Source organism: Pleurodeles waltl, chromosome 7, assembly GCF_031143425.1.
Source record: "Pleurodeles waltl isolate 20211129_DDA chromosome 7, aPleWal1.hap1.20221129, whole genome shotgun sequence".
NCBI classification, from domain to species: Eukaryota; Metazoa; Chordata; class Amphibia; order Caudata; family Salamandridae; genus Pleurodeles; species Pleurodeles waltl.
Window position 1 is genome coordinate 305,209,207 of NC_090446.1, and position 25,723 is coordinate 305,234,929.

General features: G+C 42.1%; 1 protein-coding gene across 1 annotated transcript in view; it reads left to right on the forward strand.

Annotated features, from left to right (window-relative positions):
- CTNNBL1 (catenin beta like 1) overlaps positions 1–25,723 on the forward strand; it is a 451,247-nt gene that overhangs the window by 194,407 nt on the left and 231,117 nt on the right. The window contains exon 5 of the mRNA XM_069243733.1: positions 13,830–13,927. Coding sequence (XP_069099834.1) covers positions 13,830–13,927 — 98 coding nt within the window. The remainder of the gene's footprint in view (positions 1–13,829; positions 13,928–25,723) is intronic.

Sequence of the window (25,723 nt, forward strand, 5' to 3'; positions counted from 1 at the left end):
TTCGTTGTTTTGAACTGTTTGTTGAAGAAGAAAATGGACACTCGGTCCAGAATATGTCTTTCAGCTCATCATTTTTAGGTTGAGCATAGCAGCCCGCAAATGCTGCTTTTCCGACGTGTTGGTATGTATCTGATCTTTTATCAGCGCCCACCTCACGCCCATCACTACCACGTCTGTGGGCCTGCCCTTCAAAAAATGTTTCGACATCGGTAAATGGTTAACGTTTGTCCCTCCTTGCGGAGGTTTTGTTACCGCCTTGGCTATGGCCCTTGTTACATGGCTAATTACACGTTAGCCGATAAGTTTGACTGCGAGCAAACATATTTTTCCTTTTGTGCGTCTCTTCACCCTTATGCTCATGGCGGCCATGGTGCTTTGAATCAGCTTGCTTGTGTCAACTGTTTTACTTTAAATTTTCCATTTATGTGGCAAGAAAAGTCATGCTAGGACTTTACATCACTAATAGCTCTAACTCGAGCAAATGCGAGACCCATTGCATTGCAAATGCTTGTTTTAATAACGTGGCACTTACGTTGTGTAGATACTGAAATCTGTTTATAACCTATATTAGACATTTTACAGTAGTTTTGTGTGAAGGTTTCAAATTAGGATTTGGCAATGAGGCTTTATGAAGAAGCTAAATAAGTAACATATTCTCTGTTTACATTTTGAGGTGGGAGAAAGGTAACGCCATCATTTTTTTAAAGTGGGCCTATGGGCAGGAATTGAAATGTGACCTCACACACCCTTGCTGTGCCTCTGAACGTTTGCATTGTTTTCCTTGCGTACCTCAGTGCACACTTTTGTAATGTCCATACTTCCCTCATTTTATGCAAATCTATTATTTGCAAATTTGGAAAGAGAACATGCTATTTGTGACTACAGAAGATGAAGCAGTTCTCCATCTGAGAGTACTCCCAAATGGATGGAGCTTGTTGTTGGGGCAAGGGGGTAGGCATGAAGGGCCTGAGACCCATGGCAGTTTCTTTACTACATTGCATTATGAGCCCTGCTGTGGGCCGGGGGGGGTAGTCTCTGCTGAGGATGCGAGCCCCATGGACACGGACTGGACGTGTAGCGGTCAAGAGCACCAGGCCTCAGCTCTGTTCCGAAACTATGTGAAGCGCTGGCCTCATCTCAGGTGAAGGTCCTGAAACGGGCTTAGGGTGGTTGCCAGTAAGGGGTGGGGGAGTTCTTTCTTGGAAAGCATTGTCTCTCAAAGAAAGCTTTTCACCAACGATTTTTGCAAGGGAATGTAGCCTCTTCACTCTAAACGTGGTTGCATACTTACATGCTCCTGACAGTTTATCCTGACAGTTTAATTGGCGGAGTTTGCACTGAAATTATGTAATCGTGTCTGAGACAATTCGAGCAACTTATGTGGCATGTAGCCATGTTGTATGCATAGCTCATGAGGGTCTATTTGTTGCAATCTTATGTGGTGTGTGTGTGTGTGTGTGTGTGTGTATATATATATATATATATTTCATATGTTACATACACGTACATACATGTACTTGAAAATGATGGATGGCAAGACAAACAACTGCCAGCCAGACCAAAAATCCTGATCCCAAGTGACGAAGAAAATATTATATATATATATATATATATATATATATATATATATTTTTTTTTTTCCCAACAATTGACTCTGTCACACGCGGCACACATGGGATCTTCAGAAATCCATATTTATTGTGTATTGATAAGAATACAACCTACACCAACGCATTTCAACCCCTCGCAATTTATACTCCTTTTCCCAGTTTGCCCTTATGTTGCATTCTGGGATTTATAGTATATATTAGACACCAAACATAGATACAAAAATAAAACCAATAAAAATACACATACCATTATCACGAAAAACTATCATTAAATCTCATGAGTGCTCCTAATATTGAAAAATATACGTGTCTAATCCCATTAGTACCCATATACAGAATCCTGCTAACAATTACTCAATTCTATCTATAAATTAACGTCTTTTATATTCTTTATACTGCTGTTTCTTTGTTTATACATGTAAACAGGCTCCAATACAGTTTTACCATATTGTTTTTCAAAGTTTAATTTGTTTACACTCAAACATAATATCGGTTTCTTATAATTTGGCATATGTTTAACTTTTATTCACAAATGGTACTTCACCTCTTCATCCATAATATTCACTATCTTCCACCTGTTTATTTGTCTCTATAGATGACAGTATAACTCTTTGTCCATATTGATCCCAATTTTTTAATCTAATAATGTACCTCGATTCCAGGCGTCTATGTTTTTGGACTCTGTCTCCCCCTCTTTAATGTTTTGCAATGGTTGCAATCCCATAATATTTCACGTGTAGCCAATTAGCCCCATTGTGATTTTTCAAATGCTTAGTCATGGCATAGTTCATATCATTGTTTTGTACTGCCCTGATATGTTCAAGTATTCTTTTCTTTAGGGCACTGATGATGCTTCCCACATATTTCAAACCACACAAGCATTCAATAATATACACTACGAAGCTGGTTTCACATGTTATTCTTTCCACAATTGGAATCTCTTGTCCCTGAAAATCTACAATTTTACTCTTGTTGCAACCAATTCTACATGCTTTGCACTTATTACAACACATTAAACCTTTACTGGAATCTGTCAACCAATTTGATTTCTTTGGGGATTCAAAATAGATGTTCAACACTAGATCTTTTATAGATGGCACTTTTCTGTAGGTTACACTTGGTCTCACTCCTAAGCATGGTCCTATATCTTATCTTTTTCGACTAGGTACCAATGCTTGTTTAAGATATTTAATATTTGTTTGTTCTCTTTGCTGTAAGTTAGGATCAGTCTTGTTTGATCTTGTTTATGTTCATTCCTTTCTTCTCCTCTATTTACAAGAGTTTGTGCGCGTGTTGTTGCTCTGGCTTTCATCTCACATCTCGATTTCTTTATCCTTGTGCTAGAAACTTCTGTTCTGTTTCTACAAATTTTGTTTCCCTATCCCCTTCTTTGGAACAATTCCTCTTGACTCTTATAAATTCACCATAGGGAATACTTTCAATTAATGAAGCTGGATGAAATCTTGACCCATGTAACACACTATTTGTTGCTGTTGGTTTTCTGTGCAAAGTAGTTTGTAATCTGTCATTTTCAACATATACCATCAAATCTAAGAATTCACTTGATTCCTTACTCATTTTATAGGTAAATCGGAGGCCCATATCACTTGAATTCAATGGATGCCTCTGTGCCATTTCAGATTACAAAGAGATCTGTATATCGTAGCCATACCACTATTTTTTCCGTAAATTGTTCCTTTCCTTCTCCCAAACGTTATGTTTTTCCCACCATCCCATTGTTAGGTTTGCATAACTTGGGGAAAAGGAAATTCCCATGGCAGTCCCACAGGTTTGTTTGTATATTTGGTGATCAAATATAAATACATTATTTTCCAAACACAGCTCAATCATTTCTAGTATCATTTCTGAATTTCTCAATAGATGGATAGTTCTCTGTTGTAGAAAGTATTTAACTGCTTTGATTCCCACCTTATGTGCTTTTGATGTATACAATGAAACCACGTCATGTAGTGATCAGTATGTACTCTCTTTGCCATGCCACATCCTCCAGCAATCTGAGAACATTTCCTGAATCTTTAATATATGAGTTTAAATCCCTCACCATTGGTGGTAAAAAGCTATCCACATTGTTAGACCTGGCAGCTTTTTGGCGTGTCTACCCTGTCTTTTTGCCTTCTGACCTCCTGGTTTTGGACTCTGTTTTTGCTGGTTTACTGTCTCTGCGCACTTCACCACTGCTAATCAGTGCTAAAGTGCAAGTGCTCCCCATATACATTGTACTGTGGACTGGTTTGTCCATAATTGGCATATTTGATTTACTAGTAAGTCCCTAGTAAAGTGCACTAGAGGTGCCCAGGGCCTATAAATCAAATGCTACTAGTGGGCCTGCAGCACTGGTTGTGCCACCCACATAAGTAGCTCTATAATCATGTCTCAGACCTGCCACTGCAGTGTCTGTGTGTGCGGTTTTGACTGTAACTTCAACTTGGCAAGTGTACCCACTTGCCAGGCCTAAACTTTCCCTTTTCTTACATGTAAGACCCCCCCTAAGGTAGGCCCTAGGTAGCCCCCAGGGCAGGGTGCAGTGTATGGTTAAGGTAGGACATATAGTAATGTGTTTTATATGTCCTGACAGTGAAAAATCGCTAAATTCGTTTTTCTCTGTTGCAAGGCCTGTCCCTCTCATAGGTTAACATGGGGGATGGGGGCTACCTTTAAATCTGATTAAAGTGTAGATTCCCTTTGGGAGCGGATGGACATGTGGAGTTTGGGGTCTCTGAGCTCACAATTTAAAAATACATCTTTTAGTAAAGTTGATTTTAAGATTGTGCGTTTGAAAATGCCACTTTTAGAAAGTAGGCATTTTCTTGCTTAATCCATTCTGTGACTCTTCCTGTTTGTGGATTCCCTGTCTGGGTCAGTTTGACAGTTGGGCTGTTCACACCTCTCCTCTAGACATTGACACAAAGGGGGCTGGGGTGTAGCCTGCATATCTTGATTAGCCATCTGTGCTGGAGGGGAGGGGAGGAGTGGTCACTCACACCTGAAAGGACTGTGCCTGCCCTCACACAAGGCCGTCTCCAACCCCCTGGTGAGTGTCTGGGGCCTGGCCTGGACAAGGAAGGATCTTGCAAACACTTGAGACTTTGCTTTGAAGTTTGCAAACTTCAAAGGCAGAACTGGGTATAAGAAGCAGACCCAAAACCCCAGACTTTTAGAATCTTTCTGGAAACAAGAGGAACCTCTGCCCAGGAAAAGAGCTGAAGGAGGAGTAGTGTCCCTTTGCTGTGTTGCTTTGCTGGACTGGCCTGCAGTTGCTGCTTCTGCCTGAAAAGAGTGCAAAGGGTGAACTTTGCTGTGTGTCCTGCTTGAGAAAATTCTCCAAGGGCTTGGAGTAGAGCTTGCCTCCTGTTGGAAGTCTCAGGGACACCAAAGACTTCAGTTTCCTAGACCTGCAGCACTGGGAACTGTGTGTTTTGTGCTGTTCAAGAGGAGAAACCACTGCGACGACGCGAACGACGCCACTGGCTTGCACCGTGACCTGCTGACGCCTCACGGAGTCGCATTGCCCCGCTTCGCACCGCGACCCTGTTCTCACCGACGCCATCATTGGACGACTTCACCGAGCCGCTGCTCGCACCGCGACCTGAGGGCCCGCACTCCGGCATCACCTGCTCACACCGCAGCCTGGGCATCCCTGACTACGTCGCTCCTGCTGACACCGGCGCGGTTGCCTGCACCGTGGGCTGTGGACACCACTCGTGAGAAGCACGAAGCACCGTCCTGTCCCGCGCCGCAGCCCCGGTCCACCAACGCCAGCACCATCGGCTCCAGTGTCGTCACCAGGCATCCTTGCCTGCACCGTGGCCTGTGGATACCGCTTGTGAGGGTCACGAAGCACCGTCCCATCCCGCACCGCTGGCTGGGGCCTACCGATGACAGCGCTTCCGCAACGACACCGCCGCTGCCTGCACCGTGACCTGTGGGCACCGCACGTCGCATTGTCCCGTTTCGCAACGCAGCCCCGACGCCATCCCCGCCAGCGAACCTGATTTAATCAGCCCGGAGTTCGATCCCTGAGGTGCGTGACTTCAAGGGCCCACCGACTCCGGAACCGACGCCGGCGACCGCGCTCTACAGAGCTCACCGCAAGGGTCATGATGCCCTGCGAATCCAAGGTACTGTTTGTGGATCTTCCCGACACCGCAGCTGGCTCGAGACGCTGAGGCCAGCCTGAACTTTTGGTTTTGTTGTTCACGACGCCGTGATAGCCCCAGGTGGAGTTATCGACTTCAAGGAACTGTATTGTTAAGTACATCTTGCAGCATTCATATTTTTATTACTGTATGTTGGATTTTTATCGTATTTGGTCTTGTTTTATATAGATAAATATTGGCTATTTTTCTAAAACTGGTGTGGTGTTCTTTTGGAGTGTTTTCACTTATTACTGTGTGTTATGTGCCAATGCTTTACACATTGCTTCTGAGATAAGCCTGACTGCTCGTGCCAAGCTACCAAGGGGGTGAGCAGGGGTTATCTGAGCGGGTATCTCCCTTATCCTGACTATAGTGAGGGTCCCTACTTGGATAGGGTGCAAACCGACTGCCAACTGGAGACCCCATTTCTAACACACACATATTGAGAGACATTCTCATATAATGATTCACAGCTGGACAGTATGGGCCTTCCTGGAGGTTTTTTCAAAGTTTTATGTATTTTTGTCAAGAAATAAATTGTTGGCATAATTGGGCTTTCATTTGTCTTGAACTGCAACTCATCCATACTAATGAGACCCTCAGAATGCCATTTCTCTAACTTCTGCTTTAAATCCCATATCAGATATTTTATTGGATTCCTGTTCAACTGCAATAATTTCGTATTTCATTCAATTGTCTTTATGCTTCCTCAAGATAGTCTTGTTTGTCCAAAATAACAATATTGCCCCTTTTGTCTGCCGGTTTTATTTCTATCATTTGATTTTCCATCAAATTCTTCAGGGCTTTTAGTTCTTCTATAGTTCGGTTTTCCTTTCCAGTTTTGCTTGCCTCGATTTTTACTTTCTCTAGGTCAGCGATGATCAAATCATGAAACAAATCAAACTTATTTCCCGGTGTTAGGGTAGTACAAAATTTCGCTTTTGGTTTGAAATTTGTACGTTCTTGTTGTATACCAATTCCTAATGTTGATAACACTTGTGTCTGTCATATGCTCATCTTGTAAATTACACATCAGATCATACATTGTTTTTAAATCAGATGTTTGTTCTATTAGTAGATCTGAGTTACATCTTTCTCTTTCCTCTCTTAATGGAGCTTTGTACCTTTCTTTCGAAAATAATTTTACCAATTGCAATTTCAGTATGAATTTGTATACGTCAATTCTCGTTTGTACATGATCAAAATGCTCAGGCCTTTTCCCAATACTTTTGTTTTGTTAGTTGGTATTTTGATAAATTTACAATTAGATTTTCCGCTTCAAAAGACTTGGGTTCATTTCTAATGGTTACTTCTTGCTGCGTAACATGTAGTCTTTTATTCTTTCTGATCCCTACGTTTCTTGACTCCTTTCTTCTGTCCCAACCACGTCATCTGCCTCTGCACCTGTTTCTTGGTGTTGTTTGATCTAGGTATACTAGTTTAATTTTGTCTTAAAAAAAAAAAAGGATTTTTTCTACTGTTTGCTTGATTTTCCACCATGGTGCGTTTCGGCCACACTGGCCTTGATCACATAACGTGCAGCAACATTTCTCCATCTTTTTAAACCACCCATGTGATTGACAGCATAAACGATATGAAAGACAGACTGCATGGTTCACACAACCTGCGTCTAAAGCATTCTGTGATGTGCTCATTCACAATTATGGAATCTGACATTTAAATACAGTTTTTAAAAACTTTTTTGAAAGTCAACTGATAAATGAAATGGAATTAATTGAACAAAGAGAAAATGCAAGGAAAAGCCACAAGAAGCTAATAATAGCGTGGGCCTGCACAAATACAAATTGTTTACCCATGAACCAAAATTGTCCCATATATATAAATATACATAAATGTTATACAATGGCAGTTAAAACATATCCTTTTAAACTTACAAGTCCTATGAAATGTGTCAGTCATAGGGACCTCAGGTAAACTATAACTCATGCCCTGTAGTAACAATGACTCATGCTATTCCCATGCACTGTTAATTACATCCCATATTACATCACTCATGCCATGTTCTGTGGCATCATTGATAATATCACTGCAACATCTGACATGACATCATTGATGAGAACACTGTGCACGGTGGGGTGCAAGATTTAGTAAATCTAGGGCACAAGATATAGTTGCTTGAGATCGTTATATCGGATGAATTTTCAGTGGTTTTGTTTCTTTAAAACAGTATGTGTTAACTGGCATTTACCTAATTTTTTCAGTGACATCTATCTGTCTATCTAGCTATCTCAAAAGGTAGTGCACATGCATGCAAAGAATAGGTAAGAATAGTGAAAAAAGGACATGAATAAAACCTCGCTACCAATCAAGCAGCGTGGAATAGAGCCTTTTTTAGTGGTCGTACAGACTTGATTTCTAATTAAAGCTTCCAAAAAACATTTGCCTGATTGTAGTATGTATTGTAGTGTATTGTAATAGTATATAGCGCTTACCACCCCTGACGAGGCGTCGAAGTGCTTTTTGGCGAGTAGCACGCTACTCCGGAACCCAAAAAGAATTAGTTATGGATTAGTATAGGGAAATATGAGTACAGTCTTAGTATTATGTGTTTGCATGTTGTGTGAGTGGGAGAATGTGAGAGTGGAACATTAAATTAGAAGCAGAATGTGTGATATGTGCATGGACTGGTATGAAGAACAGTTATATGCTAGCGGGGGAAACGTCCTCAACCACGTGTTGTAAACAACATGGACGTTCCCAGTGTTAACCGCGCTTGCCTAAACAACGCATGTTTTTTTTCTGTGCCTTAGCCACGCATATGCTGAACTACGCATATGCCTGGTTAAGGCACAGAAAAAAAACAAGCTTTGTTCAGGAGAGGATGCGGTGAGGTAAGTGGAGCAGGGGTGGGGGTGATTAAGGGATTGGGACAGGAGGCTGGGGACTTGCTATTTTTTGTAATTTTTAAAAGGGGTGAGGGTGTTTGGGTATTTTTTTTAAGGGCTTAGGGTGGGGGGGTCGGGCTATTTTTATTATTATTTTTTTCCAGTGGCGGGAGTGGGGGTGTTTGGGTCTTTTTTATTTATGGTGGGGGCGGGGTAGTTTATTTTTAAATGGTGGGGGAAGGTTTAAGGAAGGGAGGGAAGAGAGAAGAGGAAGGATCAGGAGAGAACTTGGTGAGGTAAGTGGGGTTGGTGGGTAGTTATTAGCGGTGAGGTGGATTTAGGGCTTAGGGTGGGTAGGGTAGTGGTGGTGTACTTTAGCTTTAGTTTCTAGGGTGGGTGGGGCTCGGTTTTTTTTTTTATTTATGGCTCAGGGTAGTTGAGGGTAATTTAGTTTTTAGGGGCTTGGGGTTCAGGCTAGTTTTTTTTTTTTTTTTTTTTGGGCTTAGGGTGGGTGGGAGGGTTCATGGTAGTTTACTTATTGAGGGGGAGGTTTTAGGCCTCAGGGCCAGGTGGGGGAGTCAGGGTAGTTTAGTTTTTAGGGGTAGGGGAGTCAGAGTATTTTTTTTTTTTTTTTTTAAGGGCTCAGGGCTGGTGGATAGTTCGGGGTAGTTTTCTTTTTAGGGGTGGGGATAAGTTTTATTTTTTTAGGGCTCACGGTGGGTAGGGGTGTTGTGTAGTTTACTTTCATGGGGCTGGGATGGAGGATCGGGTAGCGTTTTTAAGGTTTAGGGCACGTGAGAGAGTTGAGGTACTTTAGTTTATGGGGCGGGTGGGGGAGTTGGGATAGGGTTTTTTTTTTTTTTTTTTTTTTTTAGGTCTCAGGGCAGATAGGGAGTCTGGGGTAGTTGAGGTATTAGGGGTGAAGGTAGTTTTGGCCCTCAGGGAGGGATGGGGGAGTGGTATGATAGAACCATGCATGCCGTTTTGCATCTCGTTTCCACACATGCCTTTACTAGGCATGCTTTCTACCTTGAGCACAAACCTTGTGCTTGACCTCATTTCAACCTTAAGCTCGCTTTAGCGTGAATTCCTGCACCTACTGTTAAGCGCTGCCGGAATTAGGACGCAGTCCATTATTTCTGTTTCTCTTGTCCGCGAATAACTCCCGAAGTGCTGTGCCAGAAACACACGTCCAGAGCCACACCAATATGCCACCACCCTCATGTATTTCAAATGCATATTTCTCTCTACTACTCAGTTCAGCGAGGCATTGGTTGCATTTTCCCACCTCTGAAGTGCTTCACTAGTGAACCTGTAATTATTTCTAAGTGCATTATTCTGCCTTTTCTGCCAGCCTGCTAAAGTCTGGAACACGCTCCAGGCCACATTGAACTACACATAGGAAGGGCCTGCCTACTTTCCTCTGTGATTCAATGGAACAATAAGAGTAGCAAGCGCTATATAAATATAATTACAATTAAAGATAGTAATGATCGGGCCATTCCCTCCCCAGGGAGACTGGCCCTTCAAAAAGGGGCATGAATTGAATGTTTTTCTGAACTATTTCCCATTACGTACATCCACAGTATATGTTGCCATTTTAGTACAAATATTACTAGAAATGGCACCAAGCAATTACGTTATGTTTTAAACATCTTCCATTTTACCTCATAGTGAACATTAGCTTCTAATTGAGCTTTTCATCTAATGAGAGTTTAATTGAACTGATTTATTAAATGATTGTCATTTAAATTGCATTTTTATTGTTTTTAGCACAAGAAAACGAAGAAAATATTTTCAGCTTAGTTACTACATTGCGCACTCCGTAGCAAATCATGGCTTATGGGGTGCTTTATTCCATTGCAAGAAGGTCCTGATGAAGTAACTTGCACACACTTTCTACTGATACTGTGGTTGTTATCAAATGAATCCAACCTGCAGCCAGTCAAACAGATAAACGTTGTATGACGAGGCGTACCAAACATCACTTAACAAAGGGAATTATTTATATTTGTGAGGATTGCCGCCGGTCTGATTATACATGACTGAGGCGTTTTGAGATTCATTCCGTTTCACAAACAGTGTGATGTTGTAAGAATGTGATCACTGGTTAAGTGGTTTTGTTGTATTCTGTATCTCCAATGTTGTTCCTATCAAAACAGATAAATAAATTTGATTCCTTGGGTCCTCCTGTTGGCGTTTTATGTCACTTACTCCTTCTGGGCTCCTTGACCATAAGATACCAAAATCTAGAAGATGCTTCTGTTCTGTCCATTATTCTTCCTACATCAATAATTGAATGGGGTTTCATCCATACATTATTGGTTATGTGGGTGTACTGGTCACCACTGATTACTAACCATTTGTGGGAAAATTGGGCTGACTGTAGAAGCCCCCCATATTTTTGCCTCAATTTTTCACTTATGCAGGTGTTTTACAGACTCTGATGGTGCCCTGGGCACTTCTAAACAATCCCAGGGCATGTCCTCTGATTCAAATGATTACGTGAATTAGGCCAATTATTATTGGCTGTGTCAACCTACCTATAAGTCCCTAGTATATGGTAGGGCTTGTATGTTTAGGGACCCCAGCATATGTAGTACACCTGCACTGCTGTGGTGCCCAGTGTCATTTTAAAGGCAGGCCTGCCTTGCTGGCTGCTTTTAAGTTAAAGTTAACCCAAAATTTGACTTTGTAATTAATGGATTTCCAAACTCCTAAGCTACCTTATTTTTACATATGAATTCCCACAGGACTGCAGGCAATTAACACAGGCAGGATTACAGAGGATTAGGCGGTGTGGAGTTTCAAGGAATCAAGAGAGACAAGATTCCAAGGAATGTAGCTTGACAGGGTACTGGGCAATCAAGGCTCACATGGTTCTGCATAATCAAGGGGCACAGAGTTCTGTAGGAGTAAGAGGCACATGGTTCTGGAAAGATGAAGAGGCACAGAGTTTCCTTGGGTTTCAAGGGGCACAGGCCAGGGTTTCGGGCACTCAAAATGCACACGGTTCAGGGTGTTTAAGAGGCAGATTATTCCAGGGGGTCAAACGGCACAGGATTTTAAGTCAGTTAGATTGGTGAAGTCCATCAGCACGCGTGGAAATGTAACAAATTGTCTCAATAACCTGTTACCCTGTAATGCTCTGCAAAATGGGAGATTCTTTAATACAACTATCTTGGTTAGTAGAAATGAGCCTCATGCTGTAAACGGTTTAATTTTGCCTATAAGCAATCCTAACATCCCACCTGACAAGCAGTGATCACAACAGACAATACTGTCCAATCGTTGCCTGGTTTGTTGTGCCATAGATATTTGCACTTGTGGTCGCCATGCTTTATATAGCTGTTGGTTACTCTGCCTCTTGTGTCACCCGAGTTCCGTGGTCTTTAGAAAATATTACTTACAGCTTTTCTTTAGTTATGTATGTTATTAAACAATGATATGGAAAACTGCTATCAAATATTGGTCTGTTTTCTCATCAGGATGCTTATGGAAGGTTATCTTTTCCACGCAGCGAAAGAGACATTGAGTCATAAGCATATTGGTAGGATAGAAGGTGTACTTCGTCCAAACTTTACCTTAGTGTCGTTTTCCCACCTTAATTTAATACACAACTAAAGACGTATGGAGTGGGATCTGTCCGGCTTACCAAAGGACACATCTTCTCTTCTGGTACCGTCGTTACTACACAAACATCTGCAAGTGTAAATTATAGCAAATAGAAGGTCACATAGTCCTTCATGCAGTGCTGAAAACATTGGATAGTGTGTGATATAATGTGCAGATTGACACAAGCTGAGATCAAATGCACCATTAGTAAATAAATGCCAGGAAGGCAAAGTAAAATGCCACTGCCACTGAACAAGATCATTGAGCCCCTTTAGACCTGTTTGAATCTCCAAATCAAAGTGTATCTAGACTTTTTTTTGCTTGGTGTTGAGCTGCCATTTTGCAATGTAAATAGACCACAGAGCAGAATCTCAGAAATCTCAATAAGCACTGAAAAAGCCAGTGGGCCTAGCAGAGGCTGTCAGCCTTTTGGCTTCGTCAGTGATTGTTTTGTTTTGTCATAGGTTTTGCAAATCCTTATTGTTGAGGGAGACGTCAGGCCCTCATCAAACCAAAATATAAAAAAAATACGAAAATTGACTGAAAGCAAAAAGTTTTTGGCCTCAAATGCAGTCATTACCTTAGTAGTCACTGGCAAGAAAGGGTACTATTTAGTGTGCTAATGTGCTCAGTGTGAAAGGGTAGAATGCAGTCACTCAGTGACTTAAGCCAATGGCTGAAGTGAGCTGACCCTTCCCCCATGCGGTAGCGGACAGAAGAAAAGTGTGAATGGCACTGTAACAGACCACTAGATGAAGAGTTCTGACTGTAGACAAGAATTTTATACCAGACCTAAAAATCATTCATCTTTGAGAGCTATCTTTTTGTACTAGCTTGCCTTTGTTAGTTTCTATTTTACTTGCTTCCCCTTTATGTTTGTAAAATTTTATATTTATATTTTCATAGAATCTTACGGCTGGAAAAACGTTTTAACTGTCTTAATAATTCTCCAGCGATTCTTCAAAGTAGCAGTGTTGAGATTAAATAAAATTGTTTTGTGGTCCAGAGTTACAGGGGTTCCAGTAGCAACTGTTTGCTTCTTTAAGACATCTATAAAAACCTTTTAACTCAAAAACAACTTTTTCATTCCTTAAATTAAAATCCTAAAGAGACCTTTGATGGTTAAATTCACTTTGTAGGCATAACTCCTAATTATTGTAAATTAAGTCTAGCTAATATTTTAATGAAAACAGTGATTGACGTATTCCTGGAATTCAATGTTGTGTATCATAGATTGTGACCCATACAAATGTTTTGTTAATTATAATTTTTCAGTTTATCAGTTTGAATCCTCTAGTTCACATATATTCAATGTTTGGTAAATTGTGTAGTCCAACTTGTACTAACAGAAGGCCAAAAATGGATTTGTTGTCAGGTGAAGATAGATGTCCATAAAAAACTTTTTGGGCTGGAGACTCTTACTGTTTTAGTACAGTGGAGCGAATGCGGGGGTCTTGTCTTTGTGGGGATCCTTCAAAGACTGACAAAAGCATTAGTTGCCATGCCCTTGGTTGAGGAGACCTTCGGTTAGAAAAAGGTGGCCAGCAACTCTTTGCATGGTAGGTTGGTTTTGAGTGATTTTATCCTTAACTGTACATCACATGTGTCCATTGCAGTAGTGGACTTGCTTCAAGAGCTGACAGACATAGACACTCTACATGAAAGTGAAGAAGGTGCTGAGGTCCTAATAGATTCATTGGTAAGTGTGTATTGCAGCGGCTGGGAATAGTGTTACTGCTAATAATTATACAGTGGAACTTTTCTATGATTTATGTTCCTCCCCATCTGTGGTTCTTCAGGTGTCTACAGTACTTGAATATACCACCCACCAGAAAAGCTGGTTCCTGAAATGATTGTCAAACGTTTTAAACCAATATAATGTCCGTACGTGTTTTATTGTTTCCTGCACAAATGCCCACGTCATGATTTGTGGTTCCAACATACCTTATTCAAATATTTACTCCTGCAGCCCTTCTCTGCTTCTCAGTTTATGTATCTATGATCTGATAAACTGGGCTTTCTGTATGTATATATTTGGTTTTCTACAGCGGAAACCTGGTCAAAAGGCAATGGAGCATTGTAGCGGGTTGAAGACAAGCGTGAAGTGTTCGAGCAAAGGAAGAGATGGCTAGGTTGTGGACAGTTTATATAGTGTGATGTAGTGTTATTTAAGGAGGTGCTTCTTCATCTCTTTCCTAAACTGGAGCAGCATTGTGGAGCACCTGAATTATATGGAGATTGTTTCAGATCCTAGGTGCATAGATGGAAAAGGCCTGAAGCCTTGTTTTCTTTTTTACATGTCTTAGTCTGCAGTCTGATGGTGTCTCGGTTGCTGATGTGCCTAGAACCAGCAGAGGTGGTGAGCTTATCTTTCAAGATAAGCACGGGTGCTGGGTATGATGGCTTTGTAAGTGATGCAGCTGGTTTTGTAGATGGGGTGGGAGGGAGAGCTAATTGACTTCCATCAAGTGTGATAATATTTCTTCAGGCCCTGGATGAGAGATACTGCTCCATGTAGGGTGCCCCAAAAGGGGTGGAACTGTGGACCCTGGGAGGCCATGAAAAAGGTTAGTACCATCCATATGTAGAATATGAGGTTTTGAACGGCAGTTCTGAAGCCACTTTCTGCATAAAGTAATTTCCCTTTCTTCAGACAAGAAAGCTGGTAGCAGGCAGCCTTTGTTTTCTCAACAATTTTATAACCATGAAATCCTGACAATAATGCGCCACATTGCAGAAGTTTTCTCAAACTCCTCTCTTTAAGGGAACATCCTCAGTGGACTAGCTTTCATGCATGTTTTGGTTCCTTAATTTAGACATGTGCAACATAGATTTATTTTGTTGTTCCCCATGAAGAATGTGTTGCTTGACTCAGCCCAGGTAACATGGTGGTCGGTTAACCTTTTAACAATGGGAAGGAAGTTTCAGTTATGAAGAGTTTGTGTTATCATTTCTGACTAGTGAATGTCATGTGCATCATACCTGTTACCTACCAGTTTTCATATACCATGAGCGCAGTATACTACTGGTCTTTAGGTGCATGCTTGATTTTGCTCCTTCACTGAAGGGACTGTGATACGTCTTCGGATTCTGAGATGTCCATTGTCAATGTTAGTCCAGTGAGCTACTTGTCTAATCCTTCCTCCTCTGCCTATTCTTAGTGAGTGAGCTGGATTTCACAGTGTCTCTAATTCTCTGCTGCCTTACATTCTCATTCTCTGCTGGCTTGCATTCTCATTATCTGCTGCCTTACATTCTTATTCTCTGCTGCCTTACATTCTCCGCTGTTTTACATTCTCATTCTCTGCTGCCTTGCTTTTTGATTTCTACTCCCTCTCCTTCTCTGATTCGTGCCGCCTCAGCTTTTGTCATTCTTTTCTGCATTACCTTCCAAATTGCTGCTCTCTTTCTATTTATTGAGGACAGACATCCAGTTGTGGAGGCCTCCAAGTACATTTGTCAGAACAGAATTTAAAGTTTTTTCGAGGGAGGCACATACACTGGCTCTGAGGCATAACAGCTCACATGCTGCCCTTGTGCAAGGGGGTTGGGGCTCCCTTGCTCAGTTGTTTCAAATATCAGTGAGACAGAATGCTTAATTGAAATGTAAATGCCCTTCGCTCTATTTTTGCTAAGGGGCCATATTTGTTTTATGTAACGCCATTGGACTCTCATGTAGTTCTTTCCAACCCTTATTCACTAACATGCTGCTCACTTACCATGCTCGATATTTTGCTCTTCTTCAGTTATAGCACTCTGCTTTAATCTCATCCCAGGTGCTCTGCCCTAGAATCGTCTCCCTCACTCTCCGGTTTCCACTGTTGATCTTCTTGTCCTTCAGTACCTGGTCCCCCTGTGTGCTTTGATACTCTGCTATACCATCCTATCTGTCCACTCAATCCTCTCTCCACTGCTGCTGTGTAGTATAATGTATTTTTATTGTACTCATTTTGTCTCCTCAGTGGTGCTGGGTGCTTTGGTCCCCTCGTTTCATGGTACCCTGCAGCCCACCTGTAAATATACAGCGCACCCAGTTTCCAATTGGGGTCTTCTCCATCATGGTACTTTGCTCCCCTGTCTCCTATTGTAAACTACTTTGTCTCTCATTGTCTTTTCTAATGTGTCCTTTCTGTTATTAAGTTGGGGTGTCCTTTCTGGTATTAAGTCAGATTCTTTGAAACCTTTCTTCATAAGTCATGTGGTCTCCTATATCAGCTTCACTTGTTCCTCTGCTGTGCCGTGTTCTCTGATAACTTGCTTGTTACTCCACATTGTCCGTTTTTCTGTTGTTCTGCCTTCTGTTAGTCCACTCCCCCTTCAATAATGGAACATTTATTCAGCCCTCGGCCCCAGTTCATATCCTTTTCAGGCTGTTAATCTTGTTCCGTTCTTTGTCTGGTACATTAGCTGCCCTTACTCATTTGGTACTCTGCTCTCATCTCTTTGGTCTCCCAGCCCATCTGTTTAGCGTTCTCCTCTTCTTGGTCTTTTACGTCCCTGGCCTCCTTTTAATATAACGCTTCAGCCGCTCGTGTCTTTGCATAGGAACAAATATGTCACATGTAAGAAACTAAAAAACGTGAGTCTGCATTTCTTTTTGTGCATTGCTCTTCATCCTCTTCCATTTCCCTCCCCTCCTCATCTTATCGTTGCAGGATGCCTCTGAGAGGTTAATTGCAAGGCTCAGGCCATTCTCCCGTCTCATGTCTGCAGCTTTCTTAATTACTGCCCTCCTCCCCCTTGTAACTTGTGAAGGGAAGAGATAGTCTCCCTGCGGATGCCTTTTATAAATCCTGCACACAGCAGCAGCAAATTAAATACAAGGCCCTTTGTTTCCCTTGCCACTGAACCCATCACAGCAGCAGGTCTAAGATTTGCCATTGTCCACTCTGAAAGGGAGCAAGTAATGCACATTCTAAGAACACCACAAAATCAGTGGTGCGATTTTTCTGAAGAACCGACCCAGCGCTAGTACAGGCAAGGGGAAGGCGAACCCGTAACTGTCTCAGAAAAGCCCTGTGGCCCTGCCTCATATCTGAAAGCGAGCTTGCTGCGTTCCCTTTGGGTCCTGTATAGGTGTGCCTATGTCTCTCCATGAGGTTTATTCGGTGGATGATAGGGACATGGGTTTTACGGGGTTTCAAGGAAAGTGAAATGTTTACCATATTCCAGTAAAAGGCTGAGAAGAACGTGCCCCAGTGGCATCATAACTATTGATTACTAATGGATTTCAAATTGTGGCGCCATACTAGACCTTTATAAAAATACAAGTTTTTGTATTTGAGGGATATTAGACATCCTGTCCATGTGTTGACTACATTGGTTAGGTCTTGGTTTGATAGCACAGCTGCCTAAATAGACTTTTGTTTACAGTACACATATAGCAGGCTTTGAGGCTACCCCTTTCAATCCTGGACTTTTTTTTGATGAGCCTCTTTCAGCCACTGGCTGGAGACTTTGCCAGTCACATTTTAGATCAACCTGGAGATATATATACATATATATATATATATATATCTATATATATATATATATATATATATATATATATATATATATATATATATATATATAATTTCCTTTCAAAAGTAATTCGCACCACTCCAAAAGACTTTGTATCAATATTTATTCTTCTTCAGAACAACCATCATCACCAAGGTGTTTCGACTATCACAGTCTTGAGCACGGCAAGTGAGTTTGTTGTTTATGTTGCCTTTATATATGTACTCCCAATCTCTGCATTAAGCAGCATTCTGGGAAACGTAGTGCAACTAAACCAAAATACAATCTGAATAAAACTAAACATAAAACATTTCCATATCACTTTTGCAGTACCCCATACCTTTCAAACGACACTGATATTATATTCTCTTTCCCCACCTTATATTTTATATATACACATGGCTATCTTATTAGAAATATATCGACTTACATTATGGTTATTCTTTCGATCTACTAATGTGGCCATCTACTAGATAGTCTTCACCTTCTTTTTACTATATATTTCCCCACTTTTTTTTCTCCATGGATGCATTTGGGTCCAATTCTTTATCTTTTTTATCTCATCAATTTTACCGGGATATGTAGTCCCTGTGTCATCATATATTATATAAGTATATTCTTCCAAACTCGTAGTCAGACCTCTTATCCCATGGAGACATACCCAGAAGTTTGTCAATGGTCAAAGGGGGGCAGGAAGGGCAACAAGGCAAGGAAAGGGAGGTAGCCCAGGTCCCGCTGCCAGCCCGTGGAGCACCCCCCTCCCCTGCCCCTGCCCCTGCTCCACCTTCCACCCTTCACCCCTGCATCCTTCCCAGGGCTTCCACAGGCAGGAACAGGAAAGGACCAACACGGACTGGTAATTCCGGGCTCTGCGCAGGCCCTCAAAAGCTCCAAGTACCCCAGGGGTACTTCCACTGCACACTAAGACGTTAACGTTTCTTCTTGGAAAAATAAAAACAGTAAAAGGCACAAAAAGGCACAATAAGACCTATCTCCCCTGCTTAGACAGCCCGCCCAAATCGCCCCGCTCTAAGGCAGCAAAAATCCACCGACCATGAGATCAGGCAAAACACGAGGCAGTACTATCAATCGTCCTGCAAAACAAGGAAAAAGAAAAAGGAAAGGAGATCCGACTCTGGACGAAGCAACCCCAAAAAGGAGAACAAGCAGCGAAAAGGATCTCCCCCTCCCACCCAGGAGGCATAATCTAACAATTGGCACATGCAGGGGAGGTGACCATAATGCCAGTATGGAAGAAATGATCTGGGAAGAGCCTGGCTTTTGGAAATCAGTGACCCTGCCGGAGGGGGGCTCCAGAGCCCACAGTCTCCCCCAAGCTTCACAAGATAACCGATTACTTCACTACAGCTGGTGCCTACGCCGCCAGAAAAAGGATCGACTCCCTGGCTCAAACCCAAACAAGTTTTGGGGAAATAACCTTATCCAGCCAAGACCGGCAACAGCAAGGAAGCAATGAAAAGAAACTCAGAATTAATTCACCTCCCCCGTCCCCCTATCGCCAACAGTAGTGATTAGAAAAAATCAGCCCATGAAAATAGCCGCATCACGTACTGACCATAAAGACGCGATACCACCCACTCCCACACCAGGACCCCACTACAATCTTAGGCGAAACTCAATCATATGCAGTAAATCACTAGATGCCTCTAAGTACCAATGGACTTCTAGTCCAGCCAAGCTACCCATCCTGGACTCAGAACTGGTAGCAATCGCAGAACATTTAGAACAAGAATCTCAGGATGGTGACCCATTCTGCCAAAGCCCGAAACTCCACTCATTTCCATCGTACGAAGGTGAAAAAAAAGAACAGGACCTCTGGGGTAAGGAACAGGTCCTCACAAGCAGATCAGCAAAGGCAGAAACAGGGACAGCCGTACAGAAAGTCCCACACAAAATAACAACAAAGTATTATTAAGTAGTAACCAAGAGCCCGACTTAAAAACACCAGCCCAAGTGGCAGTCAGGTCAGAAGAAATACAGGGCGGAATCCTAAATTCAATGCAAGCAACGGTCTTGTGGCTTCAATTTCACTCAAATAAAATGGACATTCAAGTCGACCTGCTAAATACCCTGGCAGTAAGTCTCTGGGTTTGACAATAAATTGGAAAAAATTAAACGCACTTATAACAAGGGTGCAAGTCAGTCACTCTAATGATTTTACTATTTGTTGCTGTAAGGAGGTAGTAGAAAAGATATCCCAACTACCGCAAATCCTAGAGGGAATACTTCAAGAAATCTGCTCCACCCGGAAGGCTGAAGATACTTGCACTAAACCACTTGCCACCAAGCTAAAATCTACTCCGAGGGAGCTGAAACAAGAGGAGCAGCAGCCCGATTCCTCTCTAGCACCTGTTACATCAACCACAACCAAGGAGAGAAAATCGGCTGACAGTCGTCAACTAGCAAGTGCTAGTATGGAACCTATGGAGAATCGTCCTCAGCTACAGTTCATCAATAAGACCGGAAACCCTGAGCCTCCCACAACCCAGATCCTTTCAAAAAGTGAACGAAAGCAGGCAAGGAAGTCCGCACAATTACATCATCCAGCTGCCATAAAAAGCACTGATACCAGCCTAAATGAATCACCAAAAGACCATGCAACGTCAAATGGAGGGTATTATAAAGACATTACTGCCCACATAAGTACAAGCTCCAATACAATAGAAGATGTGATAACAATCCATGGCTCAGCAGACAACACCCAGTCAACAATGTCCCCCCAGAGGCCAACGGCAGAAATTGGCTCCACAACGAACTTTAGACCAAGCCCCACAAGGAGCCACCAGAGTATAAAACCAAAAGCCATCACGCCTGCGCTGCACCCCCAACTAACATGGGCCACTGTGGGCAGCAAGGGACACAAGCCCGTTATTGGTCAGTGGGAAGACGGATATAGGGAACAAAACCTGCATATAGAGCAACACCAGCCACTTATATCGGATACGAATGCCCAGGAGTTCACTCGCCAGTTATTGTGGATCCCAGAATACACCTCCAGGTCCCCCACAGATATTCTCAATCGCTCTTCTGTTCTAAGAATCATAAAAGCCCTACCGGATCTTCAGTCTGTAGCCTCAGAGGATCTTGCAGCAATAAAATTCATCCAAGCAAGAGGCAACCAACACATGGACCCAACACTCACCATCTTCTCTTCACCAGATATGCCAAAGCGGATCATGAAAAGAAAGGACCTATTGAAAGCCTGGGGCATTGAGGTGACCATCTACAAAGAAGAGCGCTATCCAACTCCGCTGCTAGCCTCACAATCCCTGGGAAATCCCAAAGGTACATGGTCAGTTTTGAAAGGAGTACATCAAGCCAGCAAGCCCATTGAAGAAAAGTCCAGTGAGAAATGCCCACCTAAGCACCCGCTGACAGTCCAAATATGGAGAGAAGAAGGGAAGGAAAGAGTGGTTTTGGGTCAACAAATATATGCGGAAAGGGAATGGGAAGCGACAAATTTACCACCAAGACTGATGGGCAAAAATTTAATAGGTAAGGATCAACCCGCATACGGCATATTATCCATTTGCTCTTGGAACGTCGGTGGCCTACAGGCAAAACTGGAAGATCCTGCAGTAATTAATTTTTTCAGTACCTTAGACATTTTACTCCTACAGGAATCCTGGGCAATGGAAACAATACTGATAATCGGATTCTTGGAATATCTTAGCCCAGAAACAAAAACCAATAGGCCCGAAAGGCCTAAGGGAGGTCTAGCCACCTACATTAGTATGAGCCTTTTGGTGAAAATCTGAGCATAAGGAGGTAGACCAACCCTTTCAATTACTCTGGATGGACAGTTGGGGAAAACTACACAGGAACCATTGATTCTGGTTAACATATACATCAATCCCCCAAAAAAAAAAACATTGAAGCAAACAAATTGCTAACGCAACTGTTAAGGATAAAAAGCACAGTAAAATCGTCATTCTGGCTAATGTCGGGCGATTTCAATCTTGGCTTATTCCGCAACCCCAGTGAGGACCACATTCAAACAGTGGCAAGAATGCCCAGCCAAACCATCCCAAACAAATGCAGGAAAGATAAAATAGGGGAGAGTTTTATACGCACCTGTGAATCAGTAGGCCTCTTCGTGCTAAACGGACGGAAGTGCCCCGATATTCCACCAGCATGGACAAGATTCTCCGGGAAATCGGTCTCCTATCCAGATTACACCCTGGTGTCCCCTGCTCTGTATAAGTTAGTAAACACCTTTACCATCATGGACCGCACGGAAAGTGATCATAAGCCACAGGTATTCAGGATCTGTGCATCACGACAAAATCCGGAGAAACGGTATTCCTATCCGGGACATTGGGCACTGAAAACCTAAAGCGACTCAAATGGTCCTCTGACACCATTGAAAGCCAGACAGATGAGGCCCTACAAAAGCTAGAGTCAATGCCCACAAGTGGGGGCAAAGCTGATAACAGTATGGGAGTCTTTTGCCACCGACCTCGTAAAAAAAGATTCCTTAAACACGAGAAAGGGAGCACCATTGAAACACCTCCTAAGTTCACTCTTTCCGCTGTCAGTGCATAAAAGGAAAGCAGTGGTAGGTAAACTGTTAAGGTCACTGCGTAAAAGTCCAGATAACGGATCAATATTGACCGCGTTGAGAGAGCAAAGGAAATGGTACAAAATGGTTCTATGGACCTTTAAAAAAGGCCAACAGGAGGCCCTGTGGGCCAAACTACATTTCGCGATCAAAACCTCAGACTCCAAAAGATTTTGGAAAATCATCAACACAATAGACAATGGCGCAAAAGCATGCAATAATGCCAATATAGCAGAGGAAGTATGGGTATCCCATTTAAAGTCCCATCTAAAAGAACTGCCCCTCAAATGCAGGGGCATAAGATTGGCTGGGAATCCAATATCCCTGATCCTTTGAAATTCACGGCAGCAGAACTGTTAAAAATAATCGGAAAGTCACGAACGGACTGCGCCCCCGGCCCTAATGGCTTACCCCAACCATTATTTAAACAAGAAACGGAAAGGTGGGCCAATTTCCTGGCTGCAATGTTCAACGAGTTGCTCACAACAGGCAACGTCCCGGCATCTTGGAAAGGCTCAATAATCCACCCATATATAAGGGTGGGAGCGTGCTCTCCCCAAGTAACTACAAACTAATCAGCCTTTTAGACGTTGACCTCAAGTACTTTTCCTGCTGTGTGCTAACTCACCTGGAAGCCTGGATCACAGATAATGACGTTTTACCCCTTAACCAAACCGGCTTCACTAAGCACCAAGGAACATTAATAAACCTTATGGGGCTAGGTTTAATCATAAATAGAGCAAAAGCTTCCAACCTATTTATGTTTTGTGGACTTTAAAGCTGCTTTTGACTGTGTCTTCCGCGGTAAATTGTGGGCTAAATTACTGCTGTGGGGGCTGCCACATTTTATTTTAAACGCCATCAAAATGATATTCTCTGATACTTGGGTGAAGGTGAAATTGGGGGAAGGCTCTCACCTATCCAGTGCAGTCAAAACAACAGTGGGAGTGGAGCAAGGCTGTGTATTGGCCCCAACACTGTTCAACCTGTACATAGCAGATCTCCCCACTAAGTTAAATGGTCATTCCTCCCACTCTCCCTCACTGTGCGGTCAACAAATTTCCAATCTGCTATATGCAGACGACCTACTACTAATCAGCAATTCCAGAATAGGCATGCAGAAATTGTTAAAGGCATTAGAAGAATACTCAGGATCTAATGATTTAGAAATCAATCATAAAAAGTCTAAAATGATTATCTTAAACCGCAGGCCAACCAGCTGAAGTAAATGGCATATGAATGGGAAAACCCTAGAGGAAGTAACATCATATAGATACCTAGGATTTGTGGTGGACGCCAGAGGTAATTACTCGCCACAAAAAGAAGCAATAAAAAGTAAGACGCAGGCCCTCACTTACGCCTTTTGTAAGCTAGCCAATTCAACCTGCGGTCAGGCTCTGAACGCATTAACAGACGTAATGAGAGCGAAACTACTTCCAACTGTCACCTATGCGACCGAAATAATGAGGGGGATGGAAGTAGGTCTACTAGATAAGCTTCTGATAAAGACCTATAAGCGCGTTTTTCGGCTCCCCGGGCGGGCCTCGCCAGCCCAGGTCGGACTGGAATTCATGCTGGTCAAACAGTCATTAGCCCGACCCGCGGCATAGATTAAATGCTGCTACAAACTGAGTCGTGCATTAAAAGGGTCCTTAGTCTATCCTAGAAAGAGGGAACGGCAACTACATAGGGCATCTAGAAAAAAGTAAGAGTCTTTTGAACTTAGACGAGGTATGGGATCGGTCTCTACCCATCACTGCATTCAATAAAGTTGTGAATAAAGGAACCAATTACAGAGCTGGCTAGAAAATAGGGACTTACTGACCAAAAGGGAGCATAGTTGGTTGATCCTTAACTCATACAAAATGTTTAAAGAATCACTACTTATGGCTGGCTCCTACTCACGGAAAATAAAGCATTCCTTTATCAAACTTAGGCTGGGTGAAGTCCCAACACTAGACCTCTTGCCAAAATGGAAGAAGGAGCGGCAAGTAGGCCCCCAGGAGTGCAGTCTCTGTCATCTAGCAGAAGAAAACTTTGTGCATGTGGTCTGCATGTGTCCAGCGTTGGCGGTTGAAAGGAGACTCTTGCTGAAAAAAGAACTAAACAGCTTAAGAATTAGATCCTGCAGACAAGCATTAATTAACCCCCGAAACACAATATTGAACATTAGGCTGGTTACATTTTTGGAAATTTTCTCTCTCAAAATCTCAGCCTCTCGAAATAACCAAGCCATCGGGAGGGTAGAAACAATAGCAAAATCCCTATAGCCCACTTGGAATATTTAAAAGAAAGGAAGGCTTTGAGGTAGTTGATTCGGGTTGCTGAGCAGGTTGGTAATAAAGTCTGGTACTAACAATTAGACTTAAGTAGGGGCAAACATAATCAACAGAAGTTCTCTTCTCAATTTGTCCAATTTTTTAAAAAAAGTCTAATTGGTCTATTTCTATTCTCTTCTACATTTCAATGTGGAAGAACATTTTCATATATGATTTCATTTAAACACAGGACCTTTTAAAGCTATATTTGCCTTATCTATACTAAGTTTGTTTTGTTGCCCTATCAATATTAATGTCATATAGCATTGGTAAGTTATTTTTAAAGAAAAAAAAAAAAAAAAAATGTTTTAAAGTGGAATGCAATTTTATATATATATGTATATATATATATATATATATATATATGTATATATATATATTTTTTTTCATTAAGATCTGTAAATGCCTTATTGCACTAATATTGTTCTGTTAAACTTTTATGCAGAAAGAAAAGTTTTATGGTTTTAATTAACTAATAATCTTATGTGTTATTCAATCCAATATATAAGTATATTCTTCCAAACTCGTAGTCAGACCTCTTATCCCATGGAGACATACCCAGAAGTTTTTCAATGGCCATGATCTTGTATTAGATTTCTTTACGAGATGGCTTACCCTTTCAACCAATATGTGATTGGTGACATTACATGGATCATACACATTTCCTTTCTAACATAGACATTGCATTCTATTTGAGTCATCCACATCTCTCTGTACTCTGTACTTAAACCACCGGATCTGTATACTTCAGTCTTTAGCAGTTTCTCCCAACCCTTATTTACGAGGTTGTTATAAATGACTGTACATGTCCTCGTCCCTGTTGAGTCCATATGGCACCTTAGTCTTGAGTTTGATTATCATTTGGACTCCAAACGTCTCAGTTGCAGTATCTTATCACCTCCTCTTTCATGTTTTTTCACATAGGTATCTCCATAATATCGCATGTGTTGCCAGTCTGCCCCATCATGGCACTGTAGGTGCTTTGTTAGGGCATACCTCCTATCTCCGTTTTGTACTGCCCTTATATGTTCCAATATCCGTTGTTTTAGAGGGCATATTTTACTACCCACATATCGTAAGCCACATAAACACT